This window comes from Hyaena hyaena, unplaced genomic scaffold, assembly GCF_003009895.1.
Source record: "Hyaena hyaena isolate Hyena2069 unplaced genomic scaffold, ASM300989v1 scaffold_2, whole genome shotgun sequence".
Lineage (NCBI taxonomy): Eukaryota > Metazoa > Chordata > Mammalia > Carnivora > Hyaenidae > Hyaena > Hyaena hyaena.
Genome location: NW_024080634.1, coordinates 4,060,427 through 4,079,249, shown reverse-complemented (window position 1 = coordinate 4,079,249; position 18,823 = coordinate 4,060,427). Strand labels below are relative to the sequence as shown.

Genomic DNA, 18,823 nt, shown 5'->3' with positions numbered 1-18,823 from the left:
ATAAGCCAGGAGTCTCCCCGAGAGAAACGGACAATAAGCCTGCATCGTGACCTGCAACCATCAAATAGGCGGTGACAAACGGCACATAACGAAACTCAAAGAGAATAGAAGATGATTGGGTGCCTTTGTTTTGTTTTCCCAAACTCCATGTAACTTCTTTCAGACTATTTGTTTGTTTCTTTCTAAAGATAGTTTTTCCTACCACGGGAGACGCCGTGGTGGGTCTGTTTTTCCTTCTTCCTTCTTTCCTTCTTCCTTTCTTTCTTTCCTTCCTTCTTTCTCTTTCTTTCCTTCCTTTCCTTCTTTCCTTCTTTTTTTCTCTCTTTGTTTCTTTCCTTCTTTCCTTCCTTCTTTCTTTCTCTTTCTTTCCTTCTTTCTTTCCTTCTTTCCTTCTTTCTTTCTCTTTCCTTCTTTCTTTCTTTCTTTCTTTCTTTCTTTCTTTCTTTCTTTCTCTCTCCCTCTCTCTTTCTCTCTCTCTCTCTCATACTCTCTCCTGCTAGCCCTCTTTCTCCCTCTCTCGCTCTCTCTTTCTCTTTCTTTCTTATTTTTATCTTTACAACTTGCTTCAGGGCTGAATGCAGTGAAGGCCAAGGAGGAGAAATCCTTTTGCCTCGTATGTGGGACACGTGGCCACAGGAGCACCATGGAGCGAAATCGTAACAAAGCACGGTATTGACCAGCTGCAAAGAGTTCTTCCTCCAGCCTCTCTCCCCACCCTTTGGCAAAAGCCTGAGTAAATAGGTGCATTTGATGCCAGGACTTAAAGGTCAACAAACTCCTGCTTTGTCAGAGGGACCTGGAAAGCAAGTCAGTGGACTTCATGGAAATGCCATACCTGCTTGCTCCATGGGTGTTTGAGCCCAAGGATTAGGAGGAGCAGTCTATCGGGAAGCCTGCCAAGAACATATGCAGCAGACTTTTCATGCTCTGGTGTGGCCTGGGGCCTTCTGAAACGTGTGCAATGCCACCTCGGCCGACCTCAGCCCATGGGTTTTGTACCGTGAGGCAGACTTCCTTTGGAAAGTCCATTTCAGGCTCTCCCAAGTCGTCAGTGATAAGAGAATCCTAAAATAGCCCCCAGGATCCCCAGACCCTAGAGTACACACCCTGCATAATCCCCTTACCCTTAAGGGGGGTCAGGACCTGTGAATACAGGCAGAGTATCGTTCATCTGATCAGGTTACATTATACGGCAAAGATAAAGGGAGTTTGCATAGGTCGTTCGAGGCCTTGCTCAGTTGACTTTACTTAAGGACATTATCTTGTGGGGGCCTGACTTCATCAGCTACCCTTAATCCAAAAGGAAGGTATCCTGGGTGGGCCTGACCTAATCAGATGAGCCTCGTTAGAGAGGGACTAAGGTCAGCGTTAAAAGAAGCCAGAGGGATCTGAAGCAGCAAGGACACTCTTCTGCTGGCCTTGCAGAAGCAAGTGGCCACATTAAGGAGAGGACTATGGAGTGAGCAGTGAAGGATGGCATCTCACAGCAGAAGGCTTCAGTCTCACAGTCGCAAGGAACTGAATTCTGCTTAAAACCAGTGAGTTTAGAAATGGGGCCCGGGCCTCAGATAAGAATCACAGGCCTGCCTGACACCTTGACTGTAGCCCATGAGACCCTGAGCAGCGAACCCAGCTCTGACAATGCTGTGAGACTTGTGAGTTAGCAACCGTGCGCCGTGTTAAGCTGCCAAGTTTGGGGTAATTGGCTGGCAGCAGAGAAAACCCGTATGTCACCCTAGAACCACAGAGAGGAAATGTGCCCACGGTTTTCCCCACCGCTTCTCCATATCCCTGTTTTCTGTGCCTGCTTTTCTTTGTCAAGGTGAATGTTCAGGGCAGGCTGCTGCGTGGGTAGGGGAGGGGGTACAGAGAAAGCCTCCCAAGAGCTCTACACCTGGCCCTTTGGGTTATAGAAAGTCCGGTCGATCCCGTAGAATGTGTTCTGAGAAAAATTGGCTCGTTAGACCCGCTGTGGGTGATTACCAGCCTTCATATCACATGATCAGATGATTAGATGTTGCTAGTGTCGTCACAGGCTGCAGCCATATTTCCAAATGGGGCCAGTGGCTTTACCAGAACACGAAATGTCTACCCCAAACCCCTCACACAGGCAGCTAAAAGGGTCTGATCTTAGGACCAGACCTGGACCAAGGGCTGTGGGGAGTGTGATGCTCGTCTACTCCAGGAGCAGCCGTTCCCAAGCATTGTTACTACTGTTACCGCCTCGTGGGCTCGGGGTTTACAACCCAGAGGTGGGAAACCCTATGGAATTACCTACATCCTGTCCCTGCATAGGACAGATGAGGAAACTGAGGCCCCGGAAAGTTAGCCGCCTCTCCCAAGCCCCCACGCCAGCCAGAAGCTTGGGCAGAACCAGCACATAGGACTCTCAGCCACTTTCCACCTGGTCACCTTTCCTCTAGCACAAAATGACCCAAGTGCTGCCCGTTGGTTAAGTCACCAATTCCTTCAAGTAGACCGTGGCTCAGGCCGCACCTTGCTGTCCTGGCTCCGGAAGCATGAGGCCGGCTCTCCTGGGCCGACTTGCCTCACCCTAGCCATGCTGTCAGCTCTGGAATCGCCTGGAACTAAGCAAGGATGAAATGGTTCGATCACTCCAAGACGCAGCCCTCAGTGCGTAAGGCTTCCGGGGGCAGCAGTAACATAGCACCCCAGAGTAGGGGGGGCTTACAGCTACAGGAATGCATTCTCCTGCTCAACTGGAGGCCACAAGTCTGACATTGAGGTGTTGGCAGAACCATGTTCCCTCTGAAGGCTCTAGAGGGGGACCCTTCCTTGCCTCTCCCAGCTTCTGCTGGCTGCGGACAAGCCTGGGCAGCCCTTGGCTGACGGCTGCATCGCTCCTGTCTCTGCCTCCACCTTCACGCAGCCCCCTCCCTCTGTGTCTGTACATCTCAGTGTCTTCTGTCCTTTATAGGCACAGGGCATGTTGGATTTGGGGTCCACTAAGATCCAATAAGGCACCCAAATCCAATGAGACTTCATCTTAACTTTACTAATTAGATCTGCAATGACTCTCTTTCCAAAGAAGGCCATGCTCTGAGACTCTGAGTGGGCATGAAGCTGGGGGGCGGGGGGAGCACTATTCAAGCTGGTATATGGGGGTACATGTATGCCCCTGGCTACTTCCGCCAGCTGCCCTGAGAGTAGAGCTAGATTGTAGGGGCAACCCCTCCGTCACTCCCCTCCCTGACCCACCCCCACCAGGACTCATAACCCAGACCCAGAAATTAGACAGTTTATGCTGGAAATCGCTCAAGGAACATCCAGACACCGACGGCACAAGAGAATTGCCAGGGAAGATTTTGGAGACACCAGCGTCCAAACCCAACCCCAAAGATTCCAGTTCAGCCGGTCGGAGGTGTGGCTTGCGCACTGATAATTTTTAAAGCTACCCAGAGGATGCTAATATGCAGTCAAGATTGAAAGCCCACCAATCTAGCCCACCGGCTTAGTTTTTGTATGAACACTTGGAGGAGGCAAAATGTTAGCCATGCCCTTCCCCTCCGTTTACTGCTATCTCCAAACTGTAAGCTGCCGGTTCTCTGACCAGAATGTTCCACTCCCTCTAGATGGTACAAGGCCCTGAAGTTGACAGAACAGGGTCTCTGTGGTGGTCCGTGCCCTCCATTCATGAGAGAGAAGCAAGTAAGGCTCCTCTAGGACCATGAGGCAAGATGGCAGCCACCTCGCTGCATCACAGTGCACACTCAGGGCCTATGGGACCACACACACTTGCGCAGGCTTTGTAAACTGTGAAGTGCTATATGAAGGCGCTCTATCACTTCCGTTACTTCCTTTGTAGCAGCATCGCCTCAGCAACCTTGGAAACATCTAAGTGCCCACTTGCCCATTTGGCTTCCATTATACATACTCTTGGGCATCTTTCTAGCCACCATTCTATTTTCTCACTGTAACTACACATATCTTAAGGCAAGAAGTGGGGTGCGTGGGGGGCTCAGTCAGTTATGCATCCGACTCTTGGTTTTGGTTCCAGTCATGATCTCACGGTTTATGAGTTCAAGCCCTGCATCAGGCTCTGGGATTCTCTCTCTCTCTCTCCCTCTCTTTCTGCCCACCCCCACTCATTCTCTCTCTCTCAATAAATAAAAACAATTAAAATATATTTTAAAAATTAAATAGAGACAAGAAACATTTTTTTACTTCCTTTTAATCTGTGTGTATTCCAGTAACATACTCAATGCAACAAATTCTTCTTTTCCCTGCCCGAATTGAAGAAATACCAAAGTATCCACCAGAGGCCCATCCAACACTGGAACCACAGCCAAACGACCCTAGCATTTTCTTTTAAACAATTTTCTCTTTCGGGACTAGTGACTCATTTGTGAGCTGCGTGAAACACACATGCCCGTGCACGTGCGCACGTGCGCACACACACACACACGCATGTGTGCATACATACATACATAAGATAAAATAGAAATGGAAAGATTTAGATGGAGGCCAGACCAGTCCTGCTGTCTTGTCTCTTTTAGAACCCTGGATGCCTCCCAACCATGAGAGACTCTTGAATGCTGAGAACAAACTGAGGACTCATGGGTGTGGGGGAGGAGGGGGGGAGATAGGCATGGAGGAGGGCACTTGTGGGGATGAGCACGCCACGACAAGACCAGGCCTCAACACCTCAGCCTAGTACAGATTTAAAAGTCAAGAGGCAGGGTCACCTGGGTGGCTCAGTCAGTTAAGAGTCCGATTTCGGCTTAGTTCATGATCTCACAGTCCATGGGTTCGAGCCTCGCATCAGGCCCTGTGCTGACAGTCGGAGCCTGCTTCAGACTCTGTGTCTCCCTCTCTCTGCCCTCCCCTGCTCACCTCTCTCTCTCTCTCTCTCTCCCAAAAAGTAAATAAACATGTTAAAAAAAAAAAAGTCAAGAGGCAAAAATCCTTCTTAAGATAACCTCTGTTTTTCTTTTACTTCTTTCACTTCAGTTCACACTATTGGGAAAGTGGGTGCACATGTTCAAGAAAACCACCACGTGTGTACATTTCAAAAACTCTGGTACATCGTGTGACCGGAAAGGGTCTGGCAGCCGGCACTGCCCAGAGCTCGTAGGCTGCCCGGCGCCTCTGGCTTCCACCACCCGCCATTCACAAACCTCAACACCAGGCAATTTGTAGCTGTGGCTAAACTCAGTTTTCATGTCTACTTCATGGGCTTCCTGAAAGACCCCTCAGGCACCAGAAAGTACTTTCATACCTGCGGTATAAGCCACAGTCACCTCCACCCCTGTGGGGAATCCCTCACCCCTCCCTGCCCCCTCTCTCTTCCTCCTTCCCCTTCTCTTCTTTCCCCCTCTCCTTTCTTTGAGTCCTCTTCCAGAAAAATCCAAGGTCTGTCTCCATTTTGGCTTTTATTTTTTCTGAGCAGAAAGATGTGGATAAAATCTTCCTGGTCCCCTTTCTGCAGGGTGGAGAGGAAGCTGCCTTCTAAGAGTTTGATGAAAGGCTGTCCGAGGTCCTTCCTTTACTTAGGAGTACATTCAACAAGTCAGTACCCCAGTATGCAAACAAGTGCAAAGCAAAGAGGTGGGCTTCGGTGAGGGTCGAGGGTGAGCACTGCGTCACAAAACAGCCATGCGGGGCTGTCTGAGGACTGGGGGCTATTCAGTGGGACCCATGTCCAGGCTGCCTGGCTGCTTTTTGATGTAGTTCTACAGTAAAATCAATGGATGGGTTTATTGAGCACTTGACAACTAACTGGGGAGCAATTATGTACATTGTCAGACTTTGCCCCAGCCCTTTGCATCAGCACGAAGCACGGTCCCTCCATCCTTGGGTGTAGGTGAGCAACCAAAAGGAGGTTGGTGGGGACACACCCATGGGACGGAGGTGAGATAGCACTCACCCCCACCGACCATGACCCCCTTCTTGCAGGCCCAGGGCTGCGGGCAGAGCACAAGGCAGCTCAGGGAGGTGTGCCGGGCCCAGGAGCCAGGGCTGGTGAGGAGAGGAAGCGGAAATCTCAGACACTGCAGGTGTCTCATAATCCTAGGAGTTTGTCCCTTCCATGAAACCCTCCTGCGTCTCTGAGCCATCAGTGCGTTGAGCTCCAGGAGGAAACACCAGGCTCATGGGCTTGGAGAGGAAGAGGCCAAGGAGGGGCCCAAGGGGTCTTAGCTCCTGAAGCCCACAAGGCAGAGCCCACCCCACCCCCGTCTTGTTTCACAGACAGGAAGTGGCTGAGTTGTGCTTGAGGCAGTCTTGACCAGGAGCCTCTTGTCCCTGAGAGCACTCTCTGTGGTTGGACAGAAAGCCACAGGAGTGAGCGGAAGCCCCACCACGGACTTCCTGCAGCACATCAGAAAATACAGCCCAACTTGGGTGTAGACTTCTGGAAGCTGGGCTGAGACCATCAGTGGGCTGCCCTTAAATGGCCCCAGGAAGGCTGGACTGGGTTTGCATGATGTCCTGAAGCTGAATTGGCATCAGACTGGGGTGGGGGCAGGAGGATGTGGGTCAACTGGTACCTGCCTGAAGCCCAAGGTGGGATGAGGATCGGCCCCCCTCCCCCGGCTCCCCTCCCCCGGCCCCGGGCTTCAGGGAATGAAAGGAAACGCCACCTAGTGGTGAGGAGGAGGACAACAGGGCCCGGGTGGACCTCCAGCTCTGACTCGAGCACCACTCACATCGATTTATGCGCTTTTCGGTGTCTCGGGGCCTCAAACACATGACACACAACTGAAAACTGTGTCTCCAAGCGAGGTGGGAGGGGGCCCAATGGGGTCGTCAGTCCACCGTGGAGCCCATCCAGTTCCCGAGGTAACTGACAGACAGTTGGACCAGCCCACAGGGACTTACCAAAGGGGGTAGCTGAGCACTCAGTGGCCACCATCCATCCCACGGGAGGGGTATGGGGAGGGGGGTGCTTCATTGCAGGGAACCAGGAAGTCAGGGCATAACTGCCTTCCACTCCTGGAGAGAAGGTCAAGGTCCTATAAACCTGTCCATTTTGACATGACCCATAAAGGAAGAGCAAATACAAGACAAAATCATGTGTATGCAGCCAGCTGTGTTACAGCTTTCACAGAGAACTTCTAAGTACGCCGATTTCTACACAACCGCAAGATTTTGCTTCCATTTTGCAGATAAGAAGAGCAAGGCTCAGAGAGATTAAATGATTATTCAGACGTGTCAGAGGTATCAAGGGCAGATTTCGGACCCTGTGTCTGCTGCTGTTTGGGTTTTGGGTTTTTTAAACATCACCCCTGCTTCAAAGTTCCTCACAGGGAAGAGGCTAGTAACATGTTAGTGCTAACATGTTAGCACTTAATGCCAGATAAGGGAAAAGCAAGCAAGCAAACAAAAGCCTCAATGCTATTTGAACCTCCTTTTACAAAACCAAGGAACGTCCTGAGCAATGGCCATTACTCTCATCCTGGTATGATGATCCGGGGCCCTGAGGGGATCCAAAAGATTTAATGGCTTCCCAGAGCTCTAGCAGGTGCACATAAAGTTATGTAGTAGGAGGTGGTTGGGCCCACTGTTCTTATCCACATTGTGATAAAGACTGCAAGCCAGCGAACAGCCTTGGACTATTTCTCGCCTTACCCAAAGGAATAGCCTTTGAGGGCCCTATGAACAGGCCATGGAGATAGGAAAGAGGGGTGGGCGCTGGCCAGGGACTACCCACTTTCCTACAACCACACCGCAACCTGGAATAGTCTGAGGACCTCTACCGTAGCCTCCTGGACAAAGTCGGGTCACATGTGTCTTTTCTGACCTCTGTGCATCTCCGCTAAAATGCGTCTGTGGCTCACAATACAAATAAAGATGATTTCTAATTCAATTACCAACAATCTCTGGTTTGACATCGCTCTCGGTTTAAAGGAAGCCATTTCTGTTCCTTTTATTTCTTTATGTGTAAGTGAGGAAGGCAAAGTGGAAAAAAGAATTAAAGATCTTGGCTTCGTGTCAACATTTTTATCATGTGTTTTAATTTTTAAGGCACACAGAGTTTACGTGGATCATCTTAACATCTAAAAATACCAAGTTCGCACTAGTAACAAATGGTGGTCTACTCATTGACTGTGTTTAGGTGTAGCATTAGAAAACTAGCCTTGCAACGCCGACCCAAAACAGATGTGAAACATGAATGATCGGGAATGCTAGCCACAACCTCAAAAAACATACAGTTAACAAAGAAAGCAAGAGGCTGGGCAGACAGTCCCTGCATGAAGAAGCTGTAGCATCCAGTAACAGGGAAGACAAAGTGGCAACCATATTAACCACTTTGTTTCTCTTACTGGACATTACTCACTAAATCCCAGAAAGATTATTGTTAAGGCATCTTATTCCTTGCCAAATAAACTGCCCATAGAACAAATGTTTACTTAAAAAACATTGAGCATTCAGCAGCATCAACCAAATGCTACAGCCAACTGGACAAGGGGATTTCTGTAAAATGTATATAAATGTCAAAGGAACACAGCCTGGTCGCTAATGCTCAAACCCCAAGGGTTGTGATGAGTATCTATAGAGAACCTTCCGTGTTGTCTCCTATGTCTGCAGTTGGACCCAGCAGCCCAGCCCACACACACTGCAGATGAGAGCCTGGCTGCTGGGGAGGGTGGCAGGGAAGCCACAGATAAACCAGAACACTCTTTGAGCCAAAGGTTTCCACTTCCCCTCCAACTTGACCAGCTACCAGAACTGCCCAAGAGTGGTCACCACGAATACGGTCTTTTTGGATTTTCCCTGCCTGACCTCAATATGACACTGTAAAGGGCAGAGAAGCAGTGAGAACCAGGCCAGCCGCACACCCCATCACTGCTGAAGAAGCCCAGTGTTGGGTCTGAGACAGGGTGGCCCTTGGAAGGAATCGAAGGGTACTTGGTTCACATTTCATCACAGGGCAGGATTCTCCAAGGTGCAGCTATCTGCTGCACCTTCTGAGTTGGCGGGGGGCGGGGGGGGGGTCTCATGAGTTGGGTGGGGGAGTGAAAGAAGGCATCAGAAAGGAGGCTGGGACAAAAGACACATGACAAGCCCTCTCCTCTTCTGCCTGCCCTGGACCCAGAGGAAGCTGGCATCACCAAGATGGTAACAAGGCAGAGAGGGGACGTCCCCGGCTCCCGGTGCCCGCTGGTCCCTGTGGGTCCTTGCAGGTCTGTGGACTCCAATTGTCCACCTGTGGAACCTGATCACAAGCGTTCTCTAGCAGCCCTCCAGTGCCGAACCGTTTTGTCTGTCCTAGGTCCTCTACGGATGCCCATCAAGGCATTACTAACATGTCCCCTCACCAACTTCATATGAATGGACTCAGATGCCACACGAACGTCTGTGAGAGACTAAGAAATGGGAAGATGGTCGCCAACAAGTTTTTAGGTGGAGCGAAATTTTAGGTGACTTTTTACTTCCTTGGGCTGACTTTTTAAAAATTTTTTAAAATAGACATGTACCATCATGTGACTCCAAGAGCAATATTTTCATCCTGAAGAAACTTAAACTACTATTTTAGAGGAGAGAAACAAGCTGTATATGACTATGAAAGCTATCAGGGACAAATTTTTTCACAATTGAAGGAGGAATTGAACCTCAGTCTAATTTGCTTTGAAACTTGAAGCTGAAAAACACATGCCCTGACGTCACGGGTGACAGTGTCCGTGAATGCCGAAGAAGTAAATTAATGTCAGTTGGACAACTGGTATGTGTCACAATAGATACTGGTATTATTCAGATACACAAATGAGTTGACAAGTCACAAGGCCATGTACCCTTTGGGTTGAGTGGGTCTCACTATGACACGGTGTTATTAAGATATGGGCATAATGGCCCTTGAGAGGAAAACAAAGGACCACTCACAAAGAACACCTTCCCGTCACAGCCTAGCTCATACCACTGAGAAATAAGACAGAAAGCACTCTGGCTTCACTTCATTCTTTTTGCAACATCTGAATATGCGTGTTCAATCTCCTGGTCGGCTGGACACGTATTCGTGAACTCGTCCCTAGCATAAGCATTGTTCAAGTATCTCCAGATGCCAGTCATTTCAGAAGGAAATTCAAAATCTCTGTATCTCTTGGCCACGATCTGAAAATCAAGAGGAAATAATCAGCAAAGGAAAAATCCACTAATGTAGGCAATTAGATCAGACAAGCCATTCTTCTGAGGTGTGTAATATATTCTCTTTCTTAAGTCCTGATGCATCCCTCCTAAAGCCAGTCAGATTACCCCAAATTGCACTTCAACTTTGCATGGGGCATACCGTGCATGGGAAAGGTCATGAAAGTACTGGGCTCCACACAACCCTGCCCACCAATTTATCCCAGATGAATTGGGATCCATTGGCATGAATTCAGTCTCTACTCTGGCAGGCTTCTCCTTGTGTTGCTAGCAGTTTTGACTTTGTGTGTTCTGCTGCTGTGTTATTTGGTGCCTAAAGATTCATGAAGATCTTCTGTTTAGATTGTGCCAGGATCACCATGAAATGCTCTTTTTCCTACTTGCTGAGCCTCATCTCCTGAAATCCCAGATATCTGTGTATATTATTCCTGCAAATTTCCATCTTTCTGTCACTGAAGAGATGATCTCATTGTCAACAAATGGACACAAATCCTTGTCCTCATGGACATGGTAGATGTGAGGACAGGGCAACTGAGTGTGAGCATCATGGGAAACACAACAGTGTGAGATGCTTCCTTTGGCTGGAGGGATGCCACTGGGGGATTCATCAAAAAGGAGGGTATATACTGCTGGGGACTCGTCAGTTTCCTGGGGCCACTGTGACAAAGTACTACAATCTAGGTGGCTTAGAACAACAGAAACTTATTCTCTCACACTTCTGGAGGCCAGAACTCCAAAATCAAGGTGTCAGCAGGGCACGTTCCCTCTGGGAGTTTTAGGGAAAGCTGTCTTCTCGCTCCAGCTTCTCGTAGTTCTTGGCTTGCAGCAGTAGAACCGTAATTCTCACATGACAGTCTCCCTCTGTGTGTCTCTGTGTCCAAATTACCCTTTGTTTATAAGCACACCAGTTCCCCTTGGATAGGAGACCCATCCTACTCTACTATGACCTCATCTTACCTAATCACATCTCTGAAGATCCCATTTCCAAATAAGGTTATGTTCTGAGGTACTGGGGATTTGGACTTCAACATAAGAATGGGGGTAGGAGGTTGCGGGGGGTGGGGGGGCGGTGAACCCAGAGCCACAAAGGCCAGTTCTGCTGTGTTGCCTTCTATTGCATTGGTTTCTTGGATGTGTGGATGAACTGAAGATGGGACTTAACACAAATTGGAAGATCTTTGGGACCTGATTTTGCAGATTTTGCGCTAGAAGCCATTGATGCAGCAAAACAAGACCGTATAATGGTCAGAAACCCTCCTAAATTGTTTAATATCTTTTGCTTCAATTCAACCTTAGGGATATTAATGTTAAGAATTCCTTTTATGTATTATTTCATTTATTATTCCTGGTTTATCTTTACCAATTTTCTTTTAACTTTTTTTTTTTTTTATTTCTAGGAGAGAGAGAGAGAGACAGCGTGAGCAGGGGAGGGTCAGAGATAGAGGGAGTCACAGACTGAAACAGGCTCCAGGCTCTGAGCTGGCAGTCAGCACAGAGCCCGACGCGGGGCTCGAACCCACGAACCGCGAGATCATGACCTAAGCGAAAGTCGGACGCTTAACCGACTAAGCCACCCAGGCGCCCCTCTTTTAACTTTTTTAATGTTTACTTATTTTTGAGAGAGACAGAGTATGAGTGGGGGAGGGGCAGAAAGGAGGGGGACACATAATCGGAAGCAGGATCCAGGCTCTGAGCTGTCAGCACAGAGCCCAATGTGGGGCTCGAACCCACAAACCATGAGATCATGACCTGACCTGAAGTCAGATGCTTATCCAACTGAGCCACTTGGGTGCCCCTGCAGGTTTTTAAAATTTTAACATTTTTAATGTTTATTTATTACTTTGAGAAGGGGAGTGCATGCATGCACACACATGCAGGGGAGGGGCAGAGAGAGGAAGAGAGAGAATCCCAAGCAGGCTTTGCACTGTCAGCACAGAGCCTGATGTGCGGCTCCATATCATGAACCATGAGTTCATGACCTGAGCGAAAGTCCAGAGTCAGAAGCTTAATCGACTGAGCCACCCAGGCCCCCCTATATTTAACGTTTCAGAGCAAGTTTTAAAGTGTCTGCCTCCAATAGAAGGGATACATTGTCTGAATTTAATACTTTGTTTTCTGTCTCTCTGTGTTTATTTATCTGTGCATGTTTCTTTTTCTGGTAACTTAGAAACTATGGTCTGTTTTAACTCTTCCTGTGGTTTCCTATACAACATATATATATATATATTTATACAACATATATATATTATACAACATATATATATATATATATTTTTTTTTTTTTTAATGAGTTTGAGCCTGGCATCAGTCTCTGTGCTGACAGCCCAGAGCCTGGATTCTGCTTTGGATTCTGTGTCTCCCTCTCTCTGCCCCTCCCCGATTTGCACTCTGTCTCTCTCTCGGTATAGGTTTTAAATAACCAAGATTCTCTATTTCTTGATTTGTCAAGTTTAGATGATATCTATTTACTCTTGATTATAACAAATGAGGAAATCAGTACAACTACGGTTTTTCCCATTTCTTCTCCCTTATTCCCCTTCCATTAGTTGTAAAAACATTCAAGTTTAGGGGTGCCTGGGTGGTTCAGTCAGTTAAGTGTCCGACTTCGGCTCAGGTCATGATCTCACAGCTCATGGGTTCGAGCCCCGTGTCGGGCTCTGTGCTGACAGCCAAGAGCCTGGAGCCTGCTTCAGATTCTGTGTGTGTGTGTCTCTCTCTCTCTGACCTTCCCCTGCTCATGCTGTCTCTCTCTCTCTCAGAAATAAATAAAACATTAAAATTTTTTTTAATATCCAAGTTTACTATGTTCTGATTCTGTTCTGTGACTATTATAACATTCTTTGGCCTTAGTTCTGTCTTTAGATTTAAATAAGTTCTGTGTTTATCACAAACTCTTTTCTACCACCCACCTTCTCTGTTCTGGGATTCTTATTTTCAGTGTTATTTTATTATTATATTCATCATAGAGAAACTTTATTTTTTTAATGTTTGCTTATTTTTGAGACAAAGTGAGAGAGAGAAAGACAGAGTAAGAACAGGGGAGGGAGAGAGAGAGAGGGAGACACAGAATCTGAAAATCTCTGAGCTGTCAGCACAGAGCCCGACGTGGGGCTTGAATTCGGGAATGGCAAGACCATGACCTAAACTGAAGTCAGACACTCAACTGACGGAGTCACTCAGGCTCCCCGAGAAACTTTGTTTTTTTAAAAAAAAAATGGCCCAGGAGTACTAATTTTGTGAAGATCAGAAGTCCAGGGAAAAACAATTTACCTGGATATGAAATTCTTGGATCATGCAGTCTTTCCTTTAAGTCTCTGTAGCCATTAAACCACTGTTTTCTGGGTTTTAATGTGGTCATTGAGACATAGAAGGCAAGTTGGAATTTCTTACCCCTCGAGACTCCTTTACTATAGATTGCTAATCTTACTGCTATTATTATTCTTATTGTCTGGACACCCAGAGTGTTCTATTTGATCCCCAAAGTTCAGTAATTTATCGGGTATGTTATCGTGTGTTGATTATTCTAGACTAGATTTTCCCAATCATGGCAGGTGGTTTAAACTGAAGGTTCAGGTCATCTCTCTCTCTCTTTTTTTTAATATTTTATTTATTTCTGAGAGAGAGAGAGAGAGAGCAGGGGAGGGTCAGAGAGGGAGATACAGAATCTGAAACAGGCTTCAGGCTCTGAGATGGCAGTCAGGACAGAACCCAACGCAGGGCTCGAACCCACAAACCATGAGATCATGACCTGAGCCGAAGTCAGAGACTTAACCGACTGAGCCACCCAGGCGCCCCTCAGATCATCTTTTAGTTCACAATAAATTTTCGCTCCTTCTTTACTTTTTCCTTTCCTGTTCTCTGGCCCCTGATTATGTACATCTGGGAAACCGCTAAACATTTTTACCCCTGTGCTTCTCCATTCAATTTGGGAAGATGTCATAGGGCCTACCCTCTGGAACCCTGATGAAATTCTGCAATGTCTTGTTCTTGTTTTGCTACATGTAATGCACCTTATTTCTGAAGTTCTTTTATTTGTCTTTAGGGGTTTTTTTCATTATTTTCATGTCCTCTGTGATATATATATATATATATATATATATATTGATATCTCATTCCTGTCTCTGAGCTTTTTCTCAAAAGATCCATGTGCTTTTTCATGTTGGAGGCCACAGAGAAGTATCTGACAGGAATGTATTTTCATCCACTGGAGCAATTCTTCATCAGGTATGTGTTTCTCATCTGCCTTTTCCTTTTTTGTCCCTTCTCTTTTTCTTTTTTGACCCTCTCCTTGATCATCTCTATTCACATAGAGGTCCCACTTGGATTCTTTCTGATTACTAATCATCTTTTAATGAGGCAGATCTACTGGAGTTATCACTTCTTTTTTATGTTTCTTTATTTTTGAGGGAGAGAGAGAGACAGAATGCAAGCAGGGGAGGGTCAGAGAGAGAGGGAGACACAGAAACCAAAGCAGGCTCCAGGCTCCGAGCTGTCAGCACAGAGCTCGACCCGGGGCTCGAATCCATGGACAGAGAGATCATGACCTGCGCCAAAGTTGGGACGCCCAACTGACTGAGCCACCCAGGTGCCCCTGGAGTTATCACTTCTTAAAAATACTGCAGAGGCAAAGAGAGTGAGACAGGGTAGCTGTAGACCAATTTGGATGTTTACCCTCCAATACTCTCTCACCATACACTGCTCTATACTCAACTCCACAGTCACATTAGGGTTAGGGTCAAGGTCAGAGTCAAGTTTAGGGCTAGGGCATCCTCCATTCTGAGGCTCACAGATTAGGCAGGAAGTCACCATGCCTAAAAATAAAGCTTGGTCAATTTACAGTCTCTCTCTTGACCAGTTCCAAGACTGTTTCTTTTTTCTGCTCAGCAGCCAAAAGCACATCCCTTCTCTCCACCTCCCCTCCCTGTTCCTTCAGATTAGGGGCTGGCTCACAGAATACAAAGATGACGCCTCTATATGATTTGTCCTTCAACTCTGCCTCCGCAGAGACCTCAGATGGAAAGTGATCTGTGTGGGGCTGTTTCCTGCTTCTCTTCTCATGGCCCTGGTCCTCAAAGTAGTCTGGGCTGGACATTTCAAGAATGCACTCTTTACTTTTAGAGAAATCTGAACTTTGCTAAAGATATAGAGAAGCATGCCTTGGCTCTGTGACTCCTCGCACTGGACAAAGTTTCTTAGTCTTTGAACTGGTATTCCGTCCTATTCCAGTTTTATGAAAGATGAGGTTTTGCTCTGTTTTTTTCATATTGTTTCTGTTGGGATTCAGGAAGGAGAATAGATTATAAATTCCTTTACTCTCATCTTTTATCATGAATTCTTTTAGACTAAGTCTCATTTCCTTTCAGAAGGTATTCAATCCTGAAAGATGATTTAGCTGTTTGGTACTTCGAATGTTCAATGGTTTTGAAGATATTGCTCTCAGGTCAAATACTGGAGCCAAGGACTGCTTTACTTGACTCACAAGTTTACCCCTTCTACTGAAATTTAAAATACTCTTTTCTCATGGGAGCTGAACAAGTGGCAATTGGTGCTATATGGTTGGAGCATTTCTCTTGCTTTCCCCAACCTTCATGTACCACTGGCATGCTACATGGGTCATAGCAATGACTACAACATGGTCAGTAAAGGAACTAAAACCAAAACACAACTATGTAAATATCTTGTTGGAAAATGGCTCTCAAATATCGGAGGTTTTGACGAGTTAAGATGTTTTCATTACATTTTGGATGCTGGGGACCTGGCAGAGTTATTGAAAAGAACATTCACTTGAGGCTCAGCCACATCGTCAAGGGTTGGATTTCAAGTCAGTATCCCTCAAGCACAAAGAAGAGAGAAGAAGGAAGAAGAATGGGGCAAGAGTCGGGAAAGGAATCAGCAAGAAAGAAGAAATGCAGGAAGGAAAAGGAAGGCAACCAAGGGCAGCTGGTAGCCTATAGGAGCATCAGCACCACAGATTATGTGATTCTAACGTGCAAGTTTCTAAATACCAATTACATGTCTTATTAAATCACAAGGTCCTTGACTTGTGGGATTTTTATCATCAAGGTGCCTGAGAACAAGGGTTGGGCTTCTTCCTGGGGCGTCTGAGGCTACGGAGGGCCAAGAACATCGCAGTGGTGATAATGATAATAACAATTAACATGACATGAAGGCGGGGGCACTACTTAGAGGCCGCCATATATGACTCCGAGTCCAAGTGTAGGGCCATCTACTTTGGAATCCCGGGGTCAGCCCCAGAAGTTCTGATTTAGTAGACCAGAGGCTGGATTGGGGGATTTACAATTCTAAAAAGCTCCCCAAATAATTCTTATGCCTACTCATGTTGGAGAACCACTGGTCTAGGGAGACTTTAAGCCCTAAAATATATGACCCATGATGCTGATTTCCTGTTCAACTATCTGGGAAGACAGGATGCCAAATCTGGCGGTGGCCCAGCCAAGGAGCTGCTCCCTAGCAGTTGGGGGTCAAGATTAAGAGCTGAGAAGACACATCTCTGTCGTCGGCAGACAGAACTGTTTCCCCTGCCAATCACCGGCACCTGACTGAGCTCACACTGCAGTGCTCCCAGATTCCGCGCGTCGTCTCCAAACCTCGGGCATTAAATGCCAGGTGTAGTCAATGCTGCCCTCAGGTTGCTTTCACATAACTTTTCTTTGTGCTGTGCAGGTAAGACTTGAAATGAGAAGCAGAGAGGAGGGAGGGGTGGGAGCCAAGTTCCCGGATGTTTCCTGAGACCACCTAAAGAACACCTGAGAATATCCATGTATCTGAGGTTTGGGATTGGACCGCCTCAAACAGAAATCAACTGACTTTTTAATTCAAGAGTCTCCATTTTAGATTGTTTCAATGTCTGGCCGAAATAAAACAAGGCTCCATGAGTGTATTCAGCAGCTATGACAGGAGGAACATCAAACCTTTATAATGTGGAGCTTGGGCAAGAGGTTACAGTCAGCTAATGTGAGCTCATCCCCATCCAAGAACTTCCTTCCAGAAACAACGACGTCTTCGGTGCTGTAGGCATCTATTTCATCAGGCAGAGGGCTATTTAAGTAATCATCCAGCTTCTTCAGAGCCTTTAACAGGTTCTTTTCATAAACTAAAACAGAAAGGCAAAAAAATGACCCAGAGAAGCCCTATGAGTTCGTATCACTTCTCTAAACGTGAAACAAGGAGTTGATCTCCTTTCCCTCCTGACACCCGGCTGGGCCGCACTGGGGAATTGGGAGGGAAGGATGCGGATTTCTAAGATCTGAAGAAAAGACTCACTCCTCCCCGGAAAATAATCCTGCTGTCTACACAACAGTGCTCCTTCTAGAACTCATCTACTTATTCAAAAATATTTATGGGAAGCCCATAATGAGGTAAGCATGGCCAGAAGCTTCATTAAAATGGACTCCCATGGTCCAGCAGGGGAATTCCTGGTGGTGATTCTTTTCCCCTAAAATCGTTGTTTTCTGGGCTGCCAACCTCCAGAAGAAGCATTTGATCTCTTGAAACCCATGGGCAGATTCTGCATTGGAGGTACTTTTTCCTTATTTCTAGACACAGGTCCCTACCCGCAGGGAAATGAGTCAGAAATCCCAGGATCTGAGAAGAGGCCACACCAGAGGCCGAGGGGCACCCCATGTGGAAAGCATTAAAACAGGAAGACAGACGGTACTCACTCTCATTTGCATCCTTCTTGGTGTTTTTGATAAATGCCGAGAATTTGGCAAACACATCATTTCCTGCAGAGTTAGATTCAGGGTGTTGGGGCCCCAGCTTAGGGTACCTTGAAAAATTCAAATTTGGAGTATCACAGACAATGGTGGGGGGCAGCAATATGTCTTTCTCTGAGTGGATATAAAAGTGGAACCTCTCCCCCTTGGATGTTTTTCTGGGAAGAAAGCACACGCTGCTCTCCTCCCGGCACACAGCTGCCTGCACCGCCACCAACTTTGCTGGTCGTAGTTCCCTCCCTAGTAAAACGGAGGCGGTGTGCTAGAAGACTCCCTTCGAGATCTGGCAGCCCGCGACATCACAGCCGAACGTGCGCTCCTTACCCGCCAGCAGCGGACCTACGACATGGCCAACCCACGCGACATCGACCCGCCTCCTCCCCACTTCCTGCTGTCAAACCGTAATTGCCACGCTGCAGGTGCAAAGCACAGAGACCCAGGCCCCCATCACTCCAGGCTTCGGCCCTGGCTGTGTGTTCTGCGGCACCGGCACAGCTAAGGAAGTGCGTGCCACGGCCACAGAAAACCAATTGCACGAAGCCACGACTTCCAGGGCCGTCTGTGAAGGGGCAAAGTGACAATCAAGTTGTGAACACCGGTTTCAGGAGGCCTACCTCGGGGGAGCTAACTTCTCCTCTAAGAACTCCTCGATCTTATTCACGTCCGTCTTGACTTCACCATCAAAAGTCATAAAGGGAGGGTTGGTCCCGGGAGCCAGGTTCTGCAGGTCGGCGGGTTTCCTGGGTGGGGGGAGGGAGCAGCGGCTTTGGTGAAGAGCCACCAAGGTTTGCACTGATTCCCAAAGCCTCGCCGTGTCCTCCCCGGGTTCCGAGGAGCAACCCTAGAGAAGTTCAAAGGGGACTGTGGATTCGCAAGATGTCCTACTTCCAGTGAAAGTGTGGCTTGTCCGGGTGCGGAGGGGAGAAAGCCAGCTCTCCCCAGGGTATCCCAGGAGAGCTGCTCACACGGGCTTTGGGGAGGTG

At 47.5% G+C, this 18,823-nt stretch overlaps 1 protein-coding gene across 2 annotated transcripts in view; it reads right to left on the bottom strand.

Moving 5' to 3' along the window:
• Positions 1–9,697: 9,697 nt before the first annotated feature.
• The window catches only part of CLIC6 (chloride intracellular channel 6), a 46,230-nt gene continuing 37,104 nt past the window's right edge, over positions 9,698–18,823 (bottom strand). For both annotated transcript variants that reach the window (XM_039228938.1, XM_039228947.1), the window contains exons 3-6: positions 18,455–18,580; positions 17,787–17,893; positions 17,037–17,218; positions 9,698–10,071 (exon numbers count right to left, since the gene is read on the bottom strand). In XM_039228938.1, the coding sequence (XP_039084869.1) occupies positions 9,910–10,071; positions 17,037–17,218; positions 17,787–17,893; positions 18,455–18,580 (577 nt within the window). In that variant the 3' untranslated portion in view covers positions 9,698–9,909. The remainder of the gene's footprint in view (positions 10,072–17,036; positions 17,219–17,786; positions 17,894–18,454; positions 18,581–18,823) is intronic.